Source organism: Camellia sinensis, chromosome 10 (assembly GCF_055761805.1).
Source record: "Camellia sinensis isolate YWXY chromosome 10, ASM5576180v1, whole genome shotgun sequence".
In the NCBI taxonomy this organism is placed as follows: domain Eukaryota; kingdom Viridiplantae; phylum Streptophyta; class Magnoliopsida; order Ericales; family Theaceae; genus Camellia; species Camellia sinensis.
In genome coordinates this window covers 11,132,720-11,150,930 of record NC_138970.1, presented here as the reverse complement: position 1 = coordinate 11,150,930, position 18,211 = coordinate 11,132,720, and the positions used below count along the sequence as shown (strand labels likewise).

The 18,211-nt window shown below is 33.6% G+C and overlaps 1 protein-coding gene across 2 annotated transcripts; it reads right to left on the bottom strand.

The window, feature by feature from the left end:
* Nucleotides 1-658: 658 nt before the first annotated feature.
* Nucleotides 659-8,288, bottom strand: LOC114299671 (kinesin-like protein KIN-14L). 2 transcript variants are annotated; one of them, XM_082890861.1, is made up of 20 exons: nt 7,986-8,288; nt 7,763-7,848; nt 7,410-7,567; nt 6,944-7,090; nt 6,581-6,836; nt 5,943-6,034; nt 5,779-5,850; nt 5,541-5,648; nt 5,084-5,158; nt 4,637-4,718; nt 4,356-4,451; nt 4,044-4,217; nt 3,845-3,951; nt 3,521-3,685; nt 3,206-3,372; nt 2,878-3,128; nt 2,531-2,694; nt 1,551-2,188; nt 1,107-1,261; nt 659-1,001 (listed from the first exon to the last, which is right to left on the bottom strand). In XM_082890861.1, the coding sequence occupies exons 2-20, from the start codon at nt 7,827-7,829 to the stop codon at nt 925-927; spliced, it is 3,051 nt and encodes a 1,016-aa protein (XP_082746987.1). In that variant the 5' UTR covers nt 7,830-7,848; nt 7,986-8,288; the 3' UTR covers nt 659-924. The 2 variants fall into 2 exon arrangements, with proteins under 2 accessions (XP_082746987.1, XP_082746988.1); XM_082890862.1 differs by having other exon boundaries at nt 1,125-1,261.
* Between the last annotated feature and the right edge of the window lie 9,923 nt (nt 8,289-18,211).

Genomic DNA, 18,211 nt, shown 5'->3' with positions numbered 1-18,211 from the left:
ATTTCTAGATGAGGGTTAAGTATTTTTGGAAAGGAAAATCATTTCTTCTTTGGTTAAAAGAAAGGAGAGGAGAGAAATTTTTTTTTTTCTTCATTTTATTTCAACATCTTTTTGCTCTCCTCACTTTAAGTACCAGCGAGAAGAAAGTGAGGAGAGAATAAAAAGTTGCGTTTGATAGAATTTTCTAAACATGATTTGAAAATAGAGTTGTATTTTAAATTTGTAAGTTTTGAAATTATGATTTGAGTGTGAAAAATTTGTTTGGTGAATGAATTTTGAAATTTTTTTTGAGTTAAATGAGAAATTTTTGATGTGACATATGATATTTGATACAAAAACTTACAACTCATAACTAAACACGCAATTCAAAATTCTATTAAAACTCATAAATTTTTTTAAAAAATTCAAAAAATATTTTTTATTAAATATAGAAAAATTAACATGTGTCAATTGCAACATATATATATATATATATATTGCACTGTTCCGGTCAACCGGCCGGATGATTGGTGGGACGACTGGTTAGCCCAAATTTTCTCGCATTCGACTGAGTTTTTAAAAGTGAGTGTGGAATTAATTTTTAAAAACCACAACCAAACACTATATACAAATGTGTCATTCCAAAAGGCAAGAATTTTGTGTCATTCCAAAAGGCAATATGAACTTCAATATGGTGCCAAATGCAGTTCAACCTTGGCCCCAGGGGGAAAAGAAAAAAAAGAAAAATGGAAAAAAGAAAAAGAAGAAGCTGAAATCATATGAATGAATTATTAATCTGGCAAAATGTCAACAAATGGTTTGTTGTAAACAGAAGTCATGGCTACTCTGAATTAAAAAGTGTGTCCTAAATCAAATCTCAGCAGAGTATGCTTCGAGCCGAAGCACCGCACCACTATTATCCTCTGCTGCTTATTGCTAAATGATCTACATCCACTGATTCGTTGCCTTGGCCGATATGTGGACCGGAGGCGGTGTCTTCGAATTTCTAGTTTCATTTGCACCTTCACACAAATATAAGCAATTGATAATATGGAATCATCATATACCCCGTTGTAGACCACAAAGCAAAAAGGTATGCCAATGAGGGTTCTGCTAGTTTAACTTACAAGAGTTCGTTGATTTACCTCCAAGAGAAGATCTCTTGTCTGATGTTTGAACGACCCCCGTCAGTGGGGATGCATTAGACGAAACTGGTGACCTTGCATCATGAATCTTGCGCATGCCATTTACTGGGGATGCTTCAACTTTTTTTTGTTGATTCCTGCAATTTTTAGCATTGAGATTTTCAGAGAGCGGTCTAAACTTGGAACTTTAGACCATGTTTGGTACTATGATTCGGGGAGGGAAAGGAAAAGAGAAGGGAAAAGTGACAGTGACAAAAATCTAGCTTATTTTTCATTCACTTTTCCCCCTCAACCACAAATCCTTTTTCCAAATCCAAGATCCAAACACTACCTTAAGCACCTCCCAATTTCACCATTTAACAAGTTATGCACTAAAATAACAGACAAAGGGAGCCAAGGATAATACCAATTCATGGTTTTGACTACCTTTTCCCAGAGCCGTTAATCAGCTTCCCAATTGTCCGAAGCGATTTCCTTATGTGAGATCCTTTTCCATTTGCATTACTAGTCAAGCCAGGGGTTCGAGGCTCCGTAGAAAAGTTAGACTCACCGTGCATCATGATATGAACCTCATTTCTAACAAGTTTTGGTGGCTCAGGTGTCTTGGGTTGAAGAGTTGGACTCTGAGGTGCCCTTGGACGATATATGTCGATCATGGATTCACCATTACTGACATGTCCATATGGCTTTGTGGCTGCTTCAGGATCTTGAAATTGGGTATATTTCTGTACCAACACTGCTTCGGATGGTAGGAGATTGCTCACAGTTTCAGATAGTTTGATCTGCACTGGATCCTTGGGAACAGTTCTTGAACCTTCTAAACTTAATCTCCGTGAGCGAGTTGGCATAGAAGGGCTTTTAGGTCCCCTTTTGTCAACAGAATTGATTGCTCTCTTCATTTCCGTTTTGTTGGAATTTTCAATGCTCAACCTTTGGGAGCGTGGAGGAGTACGTTCAGTCATTGCATGCGGTGGTTTCTCAAATGGTGATCTTGGCGCCTTTGGTTTAGTAGGTTGAACAGTCCGTGCTTCCTTGTTAGCCAATGCCTTCTTGAGGCTCTCAATCTACAACGTGTAAAAAGTTCATGTTAGATCAACACTAGTCCCAAAATCTTAAGATTTTAAAAAATGGGCTCAACAACGTATATCAAGCTCTCCAACACCCTCCCTCATGTGCAGTCCCGTCTTGCACATGGAGATGCAAATATTCATACATACAGAGAAAAAATAATGCAAACCGAAACCAAATGCAAACGGAGAAACTAGAACCCAAAACCTCCCCAACCTAAGCTTTGATGCAATGGTAGATTACCACAGTCCCAAAAGCTTAAGCTGTTAAGAAATGGCCTAAAAGATATGCAACGTGTGAACATGCCGTGCAATAGTGATGTAAGAAGATGCATTTACCTGTTGCTTGAGTTCCATAACCTCACTGCTCTCTTTGTTCATATGAGATACACCAAGTTCAACTGTCGAGACCCTCTGAGCAAACTTCAAAGTACTGATTGTCTCCCCAAAAGAATCTGCGTCAGGACTCACATGAGCGAACATCAATGTTTTCGCGTGTCCTCCTGTACGGTATTAAAACTGTCAGTATACAACATGCATAAATTTCATACAGAGAAGGCCTAAACTCCACAAGCAGAAGTGACCCGTCACATTTAGAATAGGTGATTTTGGCAAAAATTTGCAATAATAAGTTAATTAAATGAAGAGCTTTGAAAGACGGGTACATTTATATTGCATATTACAACCTAATGCATTCTGCAGGAGTAGCGTAAGCTTGCTGTTTCGGTAAGGAATGTGAGAACTCTTCTGAGCCAAGGCCGAGATCACATCTCCCAAACAGGAAAGAGATTTATTTATGTATTGTGCCTCCTTGAGGCCATCACCGTTAACTTCTGACTGTTCAACCCATTCACTTCCTGCAAGGTCCACCAAATGGAGGCAACTGCGAAGAATACTTCCAGATACATCTTTACCGTGCACATGTACTGTCAAGACACTGCAAAATAAACAATTAATGTAAATCGACTTTTTCATCAAATTTAACAGATGAAAAAAATAAAATAAATGTTGGACCTGTGGGAACGACTACTTTGGTTGTTGATGGCAGTGGAACTGACAACACGATTGAGATCACCTCGTTTCATCAGGCTAAGAACATCATTGGTGGATTCCACATAATGCATGGAAGCATCAGGAATACTCAAGCCATTTTCACTAGTACAGCTTCGAATTTCTAATTTGCTGATAGTCAAGAATACAAAAATTTGGCAAATGAATAATTAAAGTGGAACAAAAAGTACAGCTTTCAAACAAAGAAAGCAATTTAACTGCCAAGAGGCAGAAAATTTATGTGCCAAGTGGCAGAAATGCAACTGCAAAAGGATATTTTGTGTTTTTGGAATCTTCGGCAAGAAGATCTCGTACTTGCTCGTTATATATCTCAACCATTTGGACATGAATATCATATTTCATGATGTTCTTCCTTGTATTAGACAGCCGAAAGAGATCACTGAGAGCTAGATAATTGATTCCCTGGTCCCTAGTTGATCCACACTGTCACAGAGGAAGACATATGCAGTGAGAAAATCTTGGTTTGAAAATAAAATAAATTAACAGAGACCATATATTTGACAATCAACAGTAAATCATGCAGGAAAAGCGGGAAAAAAAAAAATTACTTGCATCTGAAGCCAAATCAGAAAAGAACCTTACCATAGTATGTGTTTTTCCAGATCCAGTTTGACCATAAGCAAAAATGCATACATTGTATCCATCCATTACAGACCTAATTACTGGTTGAGTGTCCTTAAATATCTCATCTGTGTGTGTGTTGGGGGGGGGGCGGGAATGATTATTATGCCAAGTGAAGATAATTCACAAAATTTGTAAAACAGAAGAATCTGTGTATTACCTTGAGTAGCAGTTTGTCTAAACACATGATCGAATTGAAAAACTTTCCTCCCATCTTTTTGGGTTTTCAATGGGTCAAGAACCACTAATGACCCATCTTCTCCAATAACATCTATCACATTTCTTGCTTTGGCACTGAAGGCAGGTCTAATTCTGCAATAAACTCGAATATTCCCTGAAGAAAATTTTCAACCATGATAGAGTAAACACACTTGGTTATGTGCTTTGTAGTTAATCTTTTAAAGAAACAAAATAAGCAAGACTGATAATTTCATCAAAACAGTAAATGGTTGTTATTCAGAAATTAACCAACCTTTTAAATCCTGAACCATGTTGTATAGGTTCCTGTTCTCTTTCACAACCTTGTGATACCCAAGAGCAGCAGTAGACATCTCCTGTACCTGACTCCCTGAACTCGTGCAAAATTAAAACTAGTTAGCATTTATGAACTTGCAAAACATACTAGGATGCATATGCTTATCAAATCCCACAAAACAAACTTTTGATTGACCTTTCTTTTAATAGTAGAATAGAGATTGATTAATTGATTTCTGGGGATGATATTGCCGAAAATTTCTTAAATAGCTAACTTACCCAAATGTTTCAAATCGCTTTGCAATTGAGATTGTAAGTCTTTGAATTCCCTCTTTGTTCTGGACAACAATTCCTTGAGATTCTGCATGTCAAACACAGAAAATTCAGGAAGACATTCTTACCCAGACACGTGTCACCAAAATAAATGAAATTGGCAATGTAAAGTCAAGAACATTAAAAAGGGACATCATCAAGCATTCTCCTTTTTCCTCAAGTATTGTATGGTGTTCGTAAATAGAATTTAGTTGATTAATTTGCTCATTTGATGTAACTTTTGAATCATGTACTTATCATGTACAGGAAGACAGAAGAAATACTGAATGGCAACTGAAACAAAACGCATACTGTAGTGGAAGAAAAAAGGACTGGTGTATTGATTGTCTAACAAAATCAATATTCAATAAGTTGTACACACATATGACATAGATGGGTTCACAGAAAGCTTACTGATAGTTCTTTTTCTTGCACTTGAAATAGATACCAGTAGTTGCAGCTACCCTTTTTCAAGCAAGCTCTACAACACTGTAAGAAAGAATGTATTCATGACACAAAACATATTATTCACAAAACAAATATATTTGTTTGTTTGTGTGTGTGTGCATGCATGATATATATATATATATAGAGAGAGAGAGAGAGATCCCTACATTTCATCAATTCATTAAACTCTATATGTGCCTTTTCTGAGGTTTAATGTTGATATACTTCAGTTATATTGATAAAGTGAAGCTTAAAAGGTGCTTTTGCAGTCATTATTTTAAGAAAGACAATGCTCTAAATAAGATCAAACTTTGAAAAACATAGTGAGGTTTTGAAATCAGTTAATCAAATTCATTATTTTAGAGTTAAAATGGTACCTAACTTATAGAAGACACACTTAATATGATTAAAATATAAAACATACCTTCAGATTTCTAATAGATAAATTCTCTAGAGGCTCTAGAGGTGGTGGTGATATTGGATGAGCAAGTGAGCTACCTTCTCCAAGGAGATCTTTGAAGATCGATTTCAACTGTATTTGGGCAAACGGATGTTAATTTAACTCATTAATACTTTAGAGACACATAAACAAGAAAAAAAGTGAGACCACCAAGCTAAGTGATGATCATAATGTACTACAAAGGTACTTTAAGCTTACTCACCTCAGGGAACTTGTTTTGGAGTTGTTCCTCCAAACAAGTAGACATGATGTTGCCGAATAACTTGCCCGGATCCTGTAAAATAACTACTTCAGCTCTAGCTATTGTTCAATTTGTTTAATGTGAAATGAAAGGAAAGTTTGCGTATCAATAGGATTAACAATTACCAGATTGCCACTACAAAAGGAAGCAATAAGATTATTATCTATGTTTTCCTTTCTGTCAATCATACATTCAACAATGGCCTTGGCAATCAAATCTACAAATCAAATGGATGAACAAAAGTAAGTCTAAAAATAAATATAATAATAATCCAAACCAGAAAGGTATATGTATATCTGCAGGCTGCTACATGTGCAAGTGACAACTTCAAATATGACTTCATTAAGTAAAATAATAATTTCCTATTATTCATAAGATAAAACTTATCCATATAAATTAGTTTATAGACTATAGCAAATAAAAATATTATACCAGTATCAGACAAAGAAAGACTCATCAAATTATGGTTCATTGTTTCTAACTTAGGAGTTTTAATCAACAAACATAGAATTAATTATAATCCTTGCCGAAATATTTAAGTCACTATTTGAGACAAATATTTAATGTACTTAGAATATTATGAATTCAGCTATGTAAGACAATTCCTTACCACCTTTCCTTAATTGATTATGCATAACAAACTCCATTAAATTTAGTAATCATCATTTGGAGTAATACTTAAATATTTCCTATATATGTGTGACAAATGCCTTGTGCAAGTATGCATATGTACTGAAACATAGGAAAGAAAAATCCTTAAAACCTTCAAGTTTTTGAACTCCACTCTTGGTGAGTGGAATGTCGTCACAGGCTTTGGACATGTCTAATTGTTGGCAAGGGTCTGAGAAGATTACTTCCGAAGCTCGTGAGTGAACCCTATTTGCAGAATGCATAACCAGAGGAGATCTCGTGGGCTTAAAGAATCCATTTCCTCCACTCAATTGCTTCCAGTCATGGTATCCTCTCAGAGCTAGAATGCAATCAACCACCTTCGCCGATGACCCAACTTCCAAGTTATCCTAAAGATATTAAATGAAAGAAAACTCAATTTAAGGATTGTATACATGCACAAACACATTAAGCTATTTGTGCACAATAGAAATTAACAACAGGTTTCTTAATTTACTCTTTCAAGATCAGATGCTTCAAATGTAGGTAGCTTCAATTCTTCAACTGCTACCAAAAAGTTTCGAACATTTTCAAAGTACTGATAAGCAGGCAATGGTTGAGAATCCCATGTCAGGAATTGTGAGGGTGCGTTACTCTCCACGACCTTACAATAATTCCCAAACCACAATAATCAGAAAAATTGAAATTAAACCAAAATCATAGACAAAAATACAGATAGGTACAAAAGGGCATTTTCTTCAATTGATTCCATTTGAATTCATATCCTTAATTAAGTAATTTTGTATACACACACACCTAAAGTTCAAAACTTTCGCAAAAGGGCATTTTCTTCAATTGATTACAATAATTCCCATTCCTTAATTGAGACCCCGCAAGTGAACGGTGGGATTGGTTCCCGGATTAGTTGGTCCAATGGGCCAGATACTGAGTTATCAATATATATGAAATGGTTATATGATTACCTTTGGGATTGATCCTGGTTGGATCTTGTTAATGACATTGCAGAGGACCAAACCATTTCCCAAGCAAGAAATGAACTCTCTCTCTGATGGTTGAGTTGATATGCCTAGTGGTCCAACTAAGCTATCTAGCCACTGAGTTGCTTCGAAACGCCTCCAAGCTGAAGAATTAAACACAAATCAATCGAATGAATTCTCGAACAGGACAACATAAATGAGTTCTATTTGGTAGCCAAGAAACTTCATATTTGCTCTAAGTAATGAGAAAGCGTCAAGATTCAAAATGCACCTTATTTTCTTCCTACATTTTCTCAGCAACCAAACAGTAAGAGAAAAGAAAAATGTCGAATGAGAACCTGCTTCTTCGGCTTTTCTTGAAGCCAAATTCAAGTCATGCCTCCCGCTTCTTATTGTATCCTCCATTAATGCCCCCAATTTTACTCTGTAATTCGATCAAGAAACAGAATATTAGAATCCCTAACATATACAAACACGTCAATGCATCAATTTATACACATTACACACATATATATGGTATAGATTTAGAGAGAGAAACAGAATAATAATTCAAGAACATACTTCGCTTTCCTGCAAATCTTTACTGTTCTTAGAGAGAGAGAGAGATTGTGTGAATCTCAGAGTGTTGATGTACTTGCTATATGAGTCGATTCTTTTTCAGTTGATACAAGACAATCAATAAGAGAGAGATTGTGTGAATCTCAGAGTGTTGATGTACTTGCCATATGAGTCGATTCTCTTTCAGTTGATACAAGACAATCAATAAGAGAGAGATTGTGTGAATCTCAGAGTGTTGATGTGCTTGCTATATGAGTGGATTCTCTTTCAGTTGATACAAGACAATCAAGTTAGATATGCTTTTTATTGGTTACAAGACAATCAAGTTACCATGTTTCTAAAATTGGCCCCAAGTCAAATAAAATCATATTTTGCTTTTGGAATTTTTTTTTGTCTTTAGTTAAATAAATTAAATTTATGCCATTGTTTTTTGTTTTCATGCATTTTTAAGCTTTGTTTGGGAAAGTGAGATTTTAGTATATAAAAAAAAAGTCATTATGACTTTGTTTGGTTTGTATTTTGAAATATTATTTAAGAAATAATTTTTTGGAGAGAGTTTAAAAAATTTTAAAATTTGTTTGATTGTATATTTTAAAAATAGTTTTGGAATTTAGGATAATTTGATAAATATTTTTTTGTAATTGAATAGATGAGTGTGAGAGAAAAAGTGATTGAGAATGAGAGATGAGAGAAAAAAAGTGATTGATTGATGTGTAGTAGAGAGAAAAGTAATACAAACAGGTTTTTGAAAATTTTTTCCTCCAAAAACATGTTTTGAGAGACAAAACCAAACATGCCCTATAAATTTGTCAAATTGTTCTCTTTATTTTTTTTTGGTATGTCTTTTTTAAAAAGTAAAAGAAAAAATCATTAATAAAATTGATTTCCAAATCACCTTAAAAAGATTTAAAAAGTAAAAAAATTCAAAATAAGTTCATCAAGGATAGTACACTTTTTTCAAATTTTCTCCTATAAAAGTTTTCTTCTATTTTTCGGATGTTCTAATCTAGCATTACCTAAAAGTTAAAAACAAAATTCTAAAAACAAATCTTGTATTTTATGCTTCTTTTATTTTGACGGAAAACATTTTTCAATCAAAAATATTTTCCACAGAATTTTTTTTTTTTCAAAAAATGTTTCCCGTAGAAAAAGTTTTTTATGTTTGGTTACATTTTCGAAATTAATGCACTAATAGTTACATTAGTGGTGGCGACGGAGTGGAGAAGAAGGTGGTGGTAGATGTGGAGGTGTTGGGAGTGGTGATGGTGGCGGCGACAGTGGTAGTGGTGGTGGTGATGGTGATAGTGATAGGGTGGAGGTGATGGTATGGTGACGGCAATGGCGATGATGGTGGTGGTGGTTGTGTGGTGGTGGATGTAATGGTGGTGATGGCAATGTAGTGGCATTGATAAAAGTTTAGTTCGAAAAGCATTTTCTATCTTTTAAAAGTGAAAGTTATATTATGCCAAAATATGCTTGTTTTTTGTCGTACCAAACACCAAAAAATGCAATAAAATATTTTCTAAAAATATTTATGTCAAAACAAATAGAGGGTTGGGAGCTTTGATCCCCTATCTCTCATCTTTCTCTATTTATTGCTTCACAATATTTCTTATTTTTAGGGTTGCGACCATGTTTGAGTGAGTTATGAGGGTGAGGAATTTGGTTTTAAAATTGGTATTTTGATTTTAATGTTAACATTATCAAAATTTGTTACTTTAACTAGAGGTGATGAGTGAGAGAAATTGTAATGCGATTAATTTGAAACTTGAGGAGTAAGATGTAATTTTCAGAATATTTAATTGTATTTTTCATAAACTTCAAGGGTAAATTTGTATTTTAACCTTTTATTTTTAATATATAAATAATATTTGGGATACTTCCATTGGCAAGAGCTTTTTTGGCTATTTTAGCCACAAAAGACAAAATAGGCTATTTTAACTATAACAAACAAAATATCACATCCAACCCATAATCATTACATTCTTCTCTCACAAAAAAAAAAAAAAATCCAAAAAAGCCAAAAATCTAAAAAGCCCTTCCTAAACCAAGTTTTTTAGCCTAGGCTAAAATAGCCAAAAAAATCAAAAAGCCAACCCTCTTCCGAAACAGATCTGATTTCCTTTTTATATTTTCAGTTATTTACCAAAGCTGCTTTTTATATATTCTCAATATCAGACTGCTTATTTTGGTTAAATTTTCTAATCATTGAAATAAAAGGAGAAACCCATCATGGACAAATATGCTGAAAGAGTTCAGAATTAGGGGCAACTTGCAATATTGTAAATTCTGACATTTAACAGGGGAAAAAAAGAAGAAGAAGAAAACCGTTAATTCAGTTATCTTCATCAAGATATATGTTTTATTTTTTTAGTTACTTATCTTTGTTGGGATTTACTGAAAACAGAGCGATACAAATGTTATTTAGGCAAATTTGGTACCGATATGGTTCAAATTCCAGCCTTTTGGTGCAATATTATGGCAATTCAACCGACTATATTAACTTTAATGAGATAGTTGACTGACAAGTTTGATCGTGATATATACTACAAAAGGAATAACCTTGTTAAAAAAATAAAAAAAGAAGGAAAATAAACTAAATGGGACATATCGAAATAAAAATGGCATACATTAAGGTTTAGTGGCAGCATAGTCATGTTTCCGCAATAAATAACTTTACTAAAACAAGCAAAATAAAATAAAAAAATTAATAAAGGACAAAAAGGAAAAGAAAGGTAAGATGTTTGATGCAACAATTTCAATAATTTCGTGGTGCATTTGGACATTTCTTGCATACATACATACATACATTTATATATATTCTAAGAAAAGCTAAATGATTCTACAAGAAGTTTCCATTTCAAAGTTTATTTACACTACAATAAATCATACAATTTGGCGATCATTTTTGGCGATTAAACAAATTTTAGTCACCGAAAGTACACCTTTTGGCGATTAAAATTTAAATTTGTCGACGTTGGTTCAAGACATCGCTACTAAAATATTTTAGTCAGTAAATATTACTTATTGGCGACTAAATTTAAATCTCGTCGGTAAAAATTCCACTTTCAACGACTTAAAATTTGATCAGTCGCTGTTAGTCCAAATTTTAGGCCCAAAAAAATAAATTAATCTGCAATATTGGTTTTTCCTTACTAAAATTAAAATTAGTCGCCAAATAGTACTTTTGGTGACTAATATTTTCGTCTCTGTTCATTAATCTTTTGGCTACAAAAAAATTTACTCGGCAGATCTATTTCTTTGCCGACTAATACAGAAATTAGTCGCTAAATCTTCATTTTTCAACCCTTCCGCGTGCTCTTTTCTTTGTTATACAACATCACACTTTGTAACACACACACATACCGTCCTTCACCAAACCTCACAAAAACCATCCCTTTCACCGTAGCCCACCGTACGGTTGACATTACAACGGCCACCGCCCTCCGCACAAATCACCACCGTCACAACTCACCACTGTCATAGTCGCACATCGCAGGTACCTCTCTCTTTCTCTCTCTCTCTGTATCTCTCGCGCTATCGGTCTCACTCACGGTTTGTCCGTGCGTCTCTCTCTCTATCACTTGAGCTCTCTCACACAGTCTCTCTCTCTCTTCTATACTCTGCTTGTCCCTCTTCTGACATTGTTGGTTTAGGGTTTATTCAAATTTGAATGTATGTGCTTTTAATTTATTAAAAATCTGAAAGATGATGTTTAATATATGTGTGTGTGTGTATATAATGATTTGTACACGTATTGCAGGCGTCTCTCTCTCTCTTGAGCTCTCTCACGCACAGTCTCTCTCTGTCTCTGTGTCTCTCTCGCTCTTTCTCGCTCTCTATCTTTCTCTCTCTCTCTATCCCCCTTGCTTTGTTTCCCCCTATTCTCACATTGTTGCTTTAAGGTTTATTCAAAATGTAGTGTTTGGGGCTATAATTTATGATAAATTTCAAACATGATGTGTAATTTATGATAAAATTTAGTGTTTGAGGTTGTAATTTACCAAGAAAATTAAGTTAAAATATGGGGAAAAAAAAAAACTAAAAATCCAGCATTACATGCCGATTATCTAGTTACTTCCTACAAATATGGGTGAATTTCGTTTTAGATTCCGTTTGGCTACCAAGAAAACTGAGGGAAAAAATGGAAAAACACTAAACAAATTCAGCATTACATGCTACTTTCATTTTTGTATTTTTTTGTTTTCACTGAATTTTTAAAATATTTTACGTAATTTTTAAAATTTTTAAACACACTTAACATAAATAAATTTAAAAAGTATTATATTTGTGAAAAAGATCTTTAAAAAATTCACTAAATACCAAAATATTTTTTAAAAAATGAAAATTCTATACATTTTTCATTTTTTTGTATATTTATTAATTTTTTAAAATATTTTTTCACAAATATTATTCTATTTAGATATATCTAAGTAAGGTATATCTAAAAAAGTAAAAAAAAAATGTTTAAAATTTTAAAAAATTTATTAAAAACAAAAAATACGAAAAATAAAAAATTCAATTTTCAAAAAACTAAAACCAAACAAACTGAATAGTTTATCCATGAAGAGAATTAATCAAAACAAGTGGAATGGGTCTAATCTCAGACTTCACTTAACTAACTATACTTGACTTAGGATTTATTTGGCATGAAGGTTTGGTTTGGGTTGGAGTTATTTTAGTCACAAAAAGATAAAATAGACTAAAAAGTCAATAAGATAAAATGTCACATTCAAACTATAATCATTTTATTTTTTTCTCTTATAAAAGTTAAAAAAACCAAAAAAAACTCATCTTAAATGAGACTTTTTAGCCCCAGACTAAAATAACTAAAAAATCAAATAGCCAAAAAGCTAACTCATATCTCAAACGAAGGCTTATTACGCCTCCGTTTGGGAAGTGAGTTGGCTTTTTGACTTTTTGACTTTTTTGGCTATTTGAGCCTGGGCTCAAAAGCTTGGTTTGGGAAGGATTTTTTGGTTTTTTGGCTTTTTTGACTTTTTTTATGAGAGAAGAGTGTAATGATTATGGGTTGGATGTGATGTTTTGTCTGTTGTGGCTCAAATAGCCAAAAGAACCCAAATGAACTCTTCCCAAACGACACCATAATTTCAATTCTATTTTAATTAGTTGATGATTACCATCTATCTAACAAGAAGTATAGCTATTGTCGAATTTTGACATTTGTTAATTTTGAGCAATAAATTTTGTTTATCTTAAATTTACAATAATACCATTTCTCCAATTTTATAATTTACGAAGTTGTTATTTTCTTAATTTTAAATTTTTTACTATATTTTTCTCATGTTTAAAATATTTAAAAAAATTAGGTTCATATCTGTTATTATTTTTTAAAATGCATTTGTCAAATATATATATATATATATATATATCAATACCAAGGCTGTGTGTTTGGCCTAGTAATTTCATGGTCCATGAGCTCACAAATTTCACCATTCCCATAAAAGAGGTGGGACATAGAATAATTAAAGATTACAACAATACTTGATAACTCAAATTTTCATAGTCTGAATGGCTTAAATGTCTCAAAATGGCGTCGTTTTGATATATTTGAGCCATTTAGATTACACAAATTCGAACTACCAAACATTTTTCTAAAGATTATTATACCCTCACTTTATAAAAAATAACAAAGTTATTTTTTATATAATGAAATTTTAACATAGTACACAATACTCATAATATTGACTTAATTTTACATAATAGTTATTAATACTTATAAATTTTATATAATAATTTTATTTTAATAAGCACATTGCTTAGGTCTATTCTGGTAAGGAAGAAAAAAAGTTAACTTTTTAATTTTTTTAAAAAAAATATATATATAAAAAATAGAAAAATAATGTAACTTAAATAAGCTAATAAGCTAATAAATTAATTTTTTTTCTTTACTAAAATAGGCCTTAATTACACAATATTCATAATTTTACGCAACGTAATTCGACAATATTTCAAAGGAAAATTCAAATGCACATATGAATGTTGCAGAACGAGAATAAATTTTATATATATATATATATCCCAATTAAATTATTAACTTTTTTTTTAATGTTTTATATTTTTGCTTAATTTTATAAAAATAAAATTATAGTATAAAAGTCAAATCAGTCTTCCAACTGATGGTGAAAATCTAAAATGTATTTTTTTTTGGTTAACAAGTAAATTTTCAAGCATGTCTTTTGTTAATTTTAGAATCAATTATCTAATATTGGTTTAAGTCAGGACTCGCACAGCGGGGAACATTAAACCCACACCAAGTAGCTGATTAGACATCTTTGAGGTCCAACCTCCTAACTAACAGTGCTTCCAAGTAGCTGATTAGGCATCTTTGAGGTCCAACCTCCTAACCAACAGTACTTCGTCCAGGAGATTGGCCCCAAAACAAAATTAAACTTGTGACCTTAGGGCTTAAACCCCAAAGCCTTACCACAATGCCGCGACCGCTGGGTTTAGAGATCTCAGAACTTACCATCCAAAATCTTACCAAAGGAAAATGTTTCGTAGCTCGAAACATTTTGCCCCGAATGGCTCGAGGGAGAAGACGCAGAGAGAAGCAGAGGGAGAAAAAGAGAGAAGCAGAGGGAGAGGGAGAGAAAAAGAGAAGCAGAGGGGAAGAGAGAGAGAGAGAAGACGATCGTCGCCCCAGCCAGCCGCCGATTCGCCGATCGTCGCCCAGCCCAGCCCCGCCGCAGCCTCCGACCGCCGTCGCTCCGCCTCTGCCTCCTCCTCCCCCGAATATTATGCCCCCTCCAGTCCTCCTCCTCCTCCTCCTCCTTCCTTCCTCCTCTTCCTCCTCCTCCTCCTCCTCCTCCTTTCTTCCTTCTTGTTCTTGGTCTTCGTTCTTCTTCTGCGGAAAAAAAAAATCGAGCCATTTGAGCTCCCCGTTTTCGAGCTACGTAACACGATCGCTTACCAAAATACCGAAAAACTCTTTGGTTAAAAATCTAAAATGTCAGCTCCTCTGAGCTGGCCCTAGTGAGCTCTGCACAAAGGCGCGTGTGGGTTGCTACTCTCTCTCTCTCTCCAACCGAACCTTCGGTTGGGTCCTACGCCGAGGTGTCTCTCTCACCAAACCTAAGCAAATGCCAGATGGCCTTCCAACTCGCTACCACTTCTCCTCTCATTCTCTCTTTCTCTCTCTCTCTGGTTTGCTATGCTCTGCTCGAGTCCGGATCCTCTGCTTTGCTCAGCTTAATAGTACACGCAATTTGACTGCTAGTCACACACACTCTCTCTGTCTCTCTCTCTCTCTCTGTCTCTCTCAATATACACATCCATCGAAGAAGAAACAGAGCAACCACAAATACTCACTTGCTCATTTCCTTCTCTCTTTGTTCATACTTAATTTGATTCTGAATCTCTCTCTTTATTTGTTAATATTTTGTCTCTATCAATGGTGCATTATCAGAGATATCATCCACTGAAGAAGGGTCTAGAGTTGGTTGTTGTAGATAAGGAGTCACAGAGTAGCTTTGTGGGTTTAATCTGTGGAAACTCTATTTTATACAACAAGAGAACGAGACCCGGGCTTCTCCTGTCCTCCTTCTCTCTCTAATCTCCTGCGGCTTGATTTTGGCCTCTCAGTTCCTCAACTTTCCCCCCGACTTCTCTCTCTTATGTAAAGCTCTTTCATTCTCTCTCATGGTTTCCCTTTACTTCCATTGATTTCTTCTTGTTTTGGGTCTTAATGCCCTCTCTCTTCTGGGTTTTTTCAAATTCATTTGGGCATGAAGATCAAAGCCTTCTTTCTGAGATGAATGCAAATATCCCACTTTGCTCTTCAATACCTAATGGTTGGTTCTTTCTTATAAAATGCAATTATGCTAGGGACCCCCAGCACTCCCACTGGCATTTCATTGGCTAGTTTTTTTTTTTTTTTTTTTTTTTTTTTTTTTTTTTTTTCAATCACCAACCCCCACCCCCGTGGGGGTGGGGATGTACAGGGGGTCTAGGGCATTTTTGTTTAAAATTTCACACATTTTTTTTTTTGGTAGTCAAACAAACTGTTTGGACAAGCTAGTAGCACTAGGGGTGGTCACGGTTCGGATTTGAGCAGTTTGCAGGTCGGTTTAGACCTGTCTGCACCAATGCGATTTGGAGAAAAGTCAACCAGTAACCGTCCATAGTGCAGCTTGCGGTTTGTGCAGATAGGATTCATGGATATGCAGGCGGTTGCAAGCAGTTTGTGGATTGGACTTCTTCTTTTTTAATTTTTTTTTCCATTTTGTAAATATTTATTTTGAATCCTATTCTAAATTTATTTTAAAATATTTCAACATTAATAATTAATGAACTAAAACTTATAAAATTAAAAACACAACAAAACGAAAGATTTGGAGGCCCACGTGGAATGGACTATATCCTCCTGGTCTGATAGATGAACCTCCTGTTGCAAAATTAGCACCATGACTAAAATTTGTCCTAATTGAGTCTAGGTATGCACTCAAGTAGGGCACTCCCAATGTTTCAGCTGCACAAAAATGAACACTAATATTAATAATTTTGAAATTGTTTAAATCCATTTGGAGAGTTGTCCCATTTAGTGGCACCACTACATACAGAGCCCAGTTTGACGATCTGTTCTTTATTTTTTAAGTCATAATTTTTTAAAGCCACAATGGGTAAACAATCTAAGAAAAATCAAATAATTATAATAGTCTAAGTTACAAGATTTTTATTTTTGATAACAAATGGGATGAAATCAAAAAATATCTAGGATAGGTCATAGATGAACGGTTCATATTTTATAAAATAAAATAAAAAATTATATATTCTAAGTACAGGCGGGTTGTGACAGGTGCAGTTCAAACCCGCAACCCGAAAACTTTCTATATTTCAAACCGCACCCTACCCTATTGTATTTGTGAAACCGCCCATACGTATGCAGGTCGGGTTGGGTAGGATGGGTTGTGCAGGTCGGATAACCTTATGTCTAGCCCTAAGTAGCACCCTATTATGTTCATAGAATAGTGAAATTTGCCAGTTTTTCCTATATTGATTTCTTCAAAACTCTCTATATATTGATATTGTTATGGGGATATTACAATTCAGTACAAATTTAGAAATATATATATGCATTAGTGGTAAATTTTATAAATATTTATAATTAAAATTTTAAAATTTTTCATATATTTGTCAATATTTTTTCATAAGACCATAAATTGGAATTTCCTTTATTTTTATCTTGTTTAAGGCAAGTGATATACCAATTAAAGGAGGGCAACAAGGACAATTGCCCCCATAAAATTTCTAAAATTATCATAGTAGCAATAATAGCTATTAATTATTTCTACATTATACAATATTTTCAACATTAATACTATTGGGCATCACTATCATCACTAATATAACAACTCATACATTAATTTTAAAAGCGCAGCTAAACGTAAAAAAAAAGTTTTTTTTGTTTTTATAAAAATTTTATATATTTTTTGGAAGAAATAACAACAGATCACGTACTTCTGCACAATTTGGATCTGCCTTCCCATATTTGTTAATAAGGTACAACCAATAAGTTATTGTAATTTTCCATGAAAATGATGTTTCAGTTGGAACTTGAAGTATTTTCCAAGAAAGATGTTGTACAATGATTTGCTATGAATGTCAACTTAACAATAAGTTATTGTAACAGCCCGTTTAAAAAGAAAAGATAAATTGCTCTAGGTTTCCAAATAAAATGTAAAGCTGGTTTGGGGATGCTTTGGCAAGGAGGTTTTGGCTTTTTATCCATTTTTGGTCGCATCACCTCTCACATTTTTTACCCACTAAAAAATAAAATAGATTAAAAAAATTAAAAAGTCAACTTTTTACTAACTTTTCAAAATACCACTTAGTAACTATTTCATTTTTAGTTTTTAATTTATATTTATAACAATTTTAAAAGTTGTCATAAAAACTTGTTTGATAATTTTTTTAGTTTAAAATGTTTGTCTCAATTTGTGAATTTGAGAAAAAATGTAAACTTAAAAAATGAGTTTACGTTGGTTTTTAAATAGAAATTTAAAAATTTGACTAACAAATTTTTTTTTCAAATAATTTTTTTTTTCAAACAACTTTTTTTTTCAATTAATTTGTTTCCCAATTAATTTTTTTTCAAATAATAACCAAACACGTTTTTAAAATTTTTGTAAACATAAATAAAAAAAATATGATACCAAACGCTATGTAAGTACTTGTAAATAAATTATTCTCGGTTGTTCAATCATTTC

Excerpts from the sequence above, each read along its gene's own strand:
- LOC114299671 (XM_082890861.1), bottom strand. The coding sequence starts at position 7,829 with ATGGAGGATACAATAAGAAGCGGGAGGCATGACTTGAATTTGGCTTCA. Across the intron at positions 5,159-5,540 it reads TATCTATTAGAAATCTGAAG|TGTTGTAGAGCTTGCTTGAA; the intron begins GTATGTTTTATA and ends TCTTTCTTACAG. Across the intron at positions 3,686-3,844 it reads CTGGAAAAACACATACTATG|TGTGGATCAACTAGGGACCA; the intron begins GTAAGGTTCTTT and ends CCTCTGTGACAG.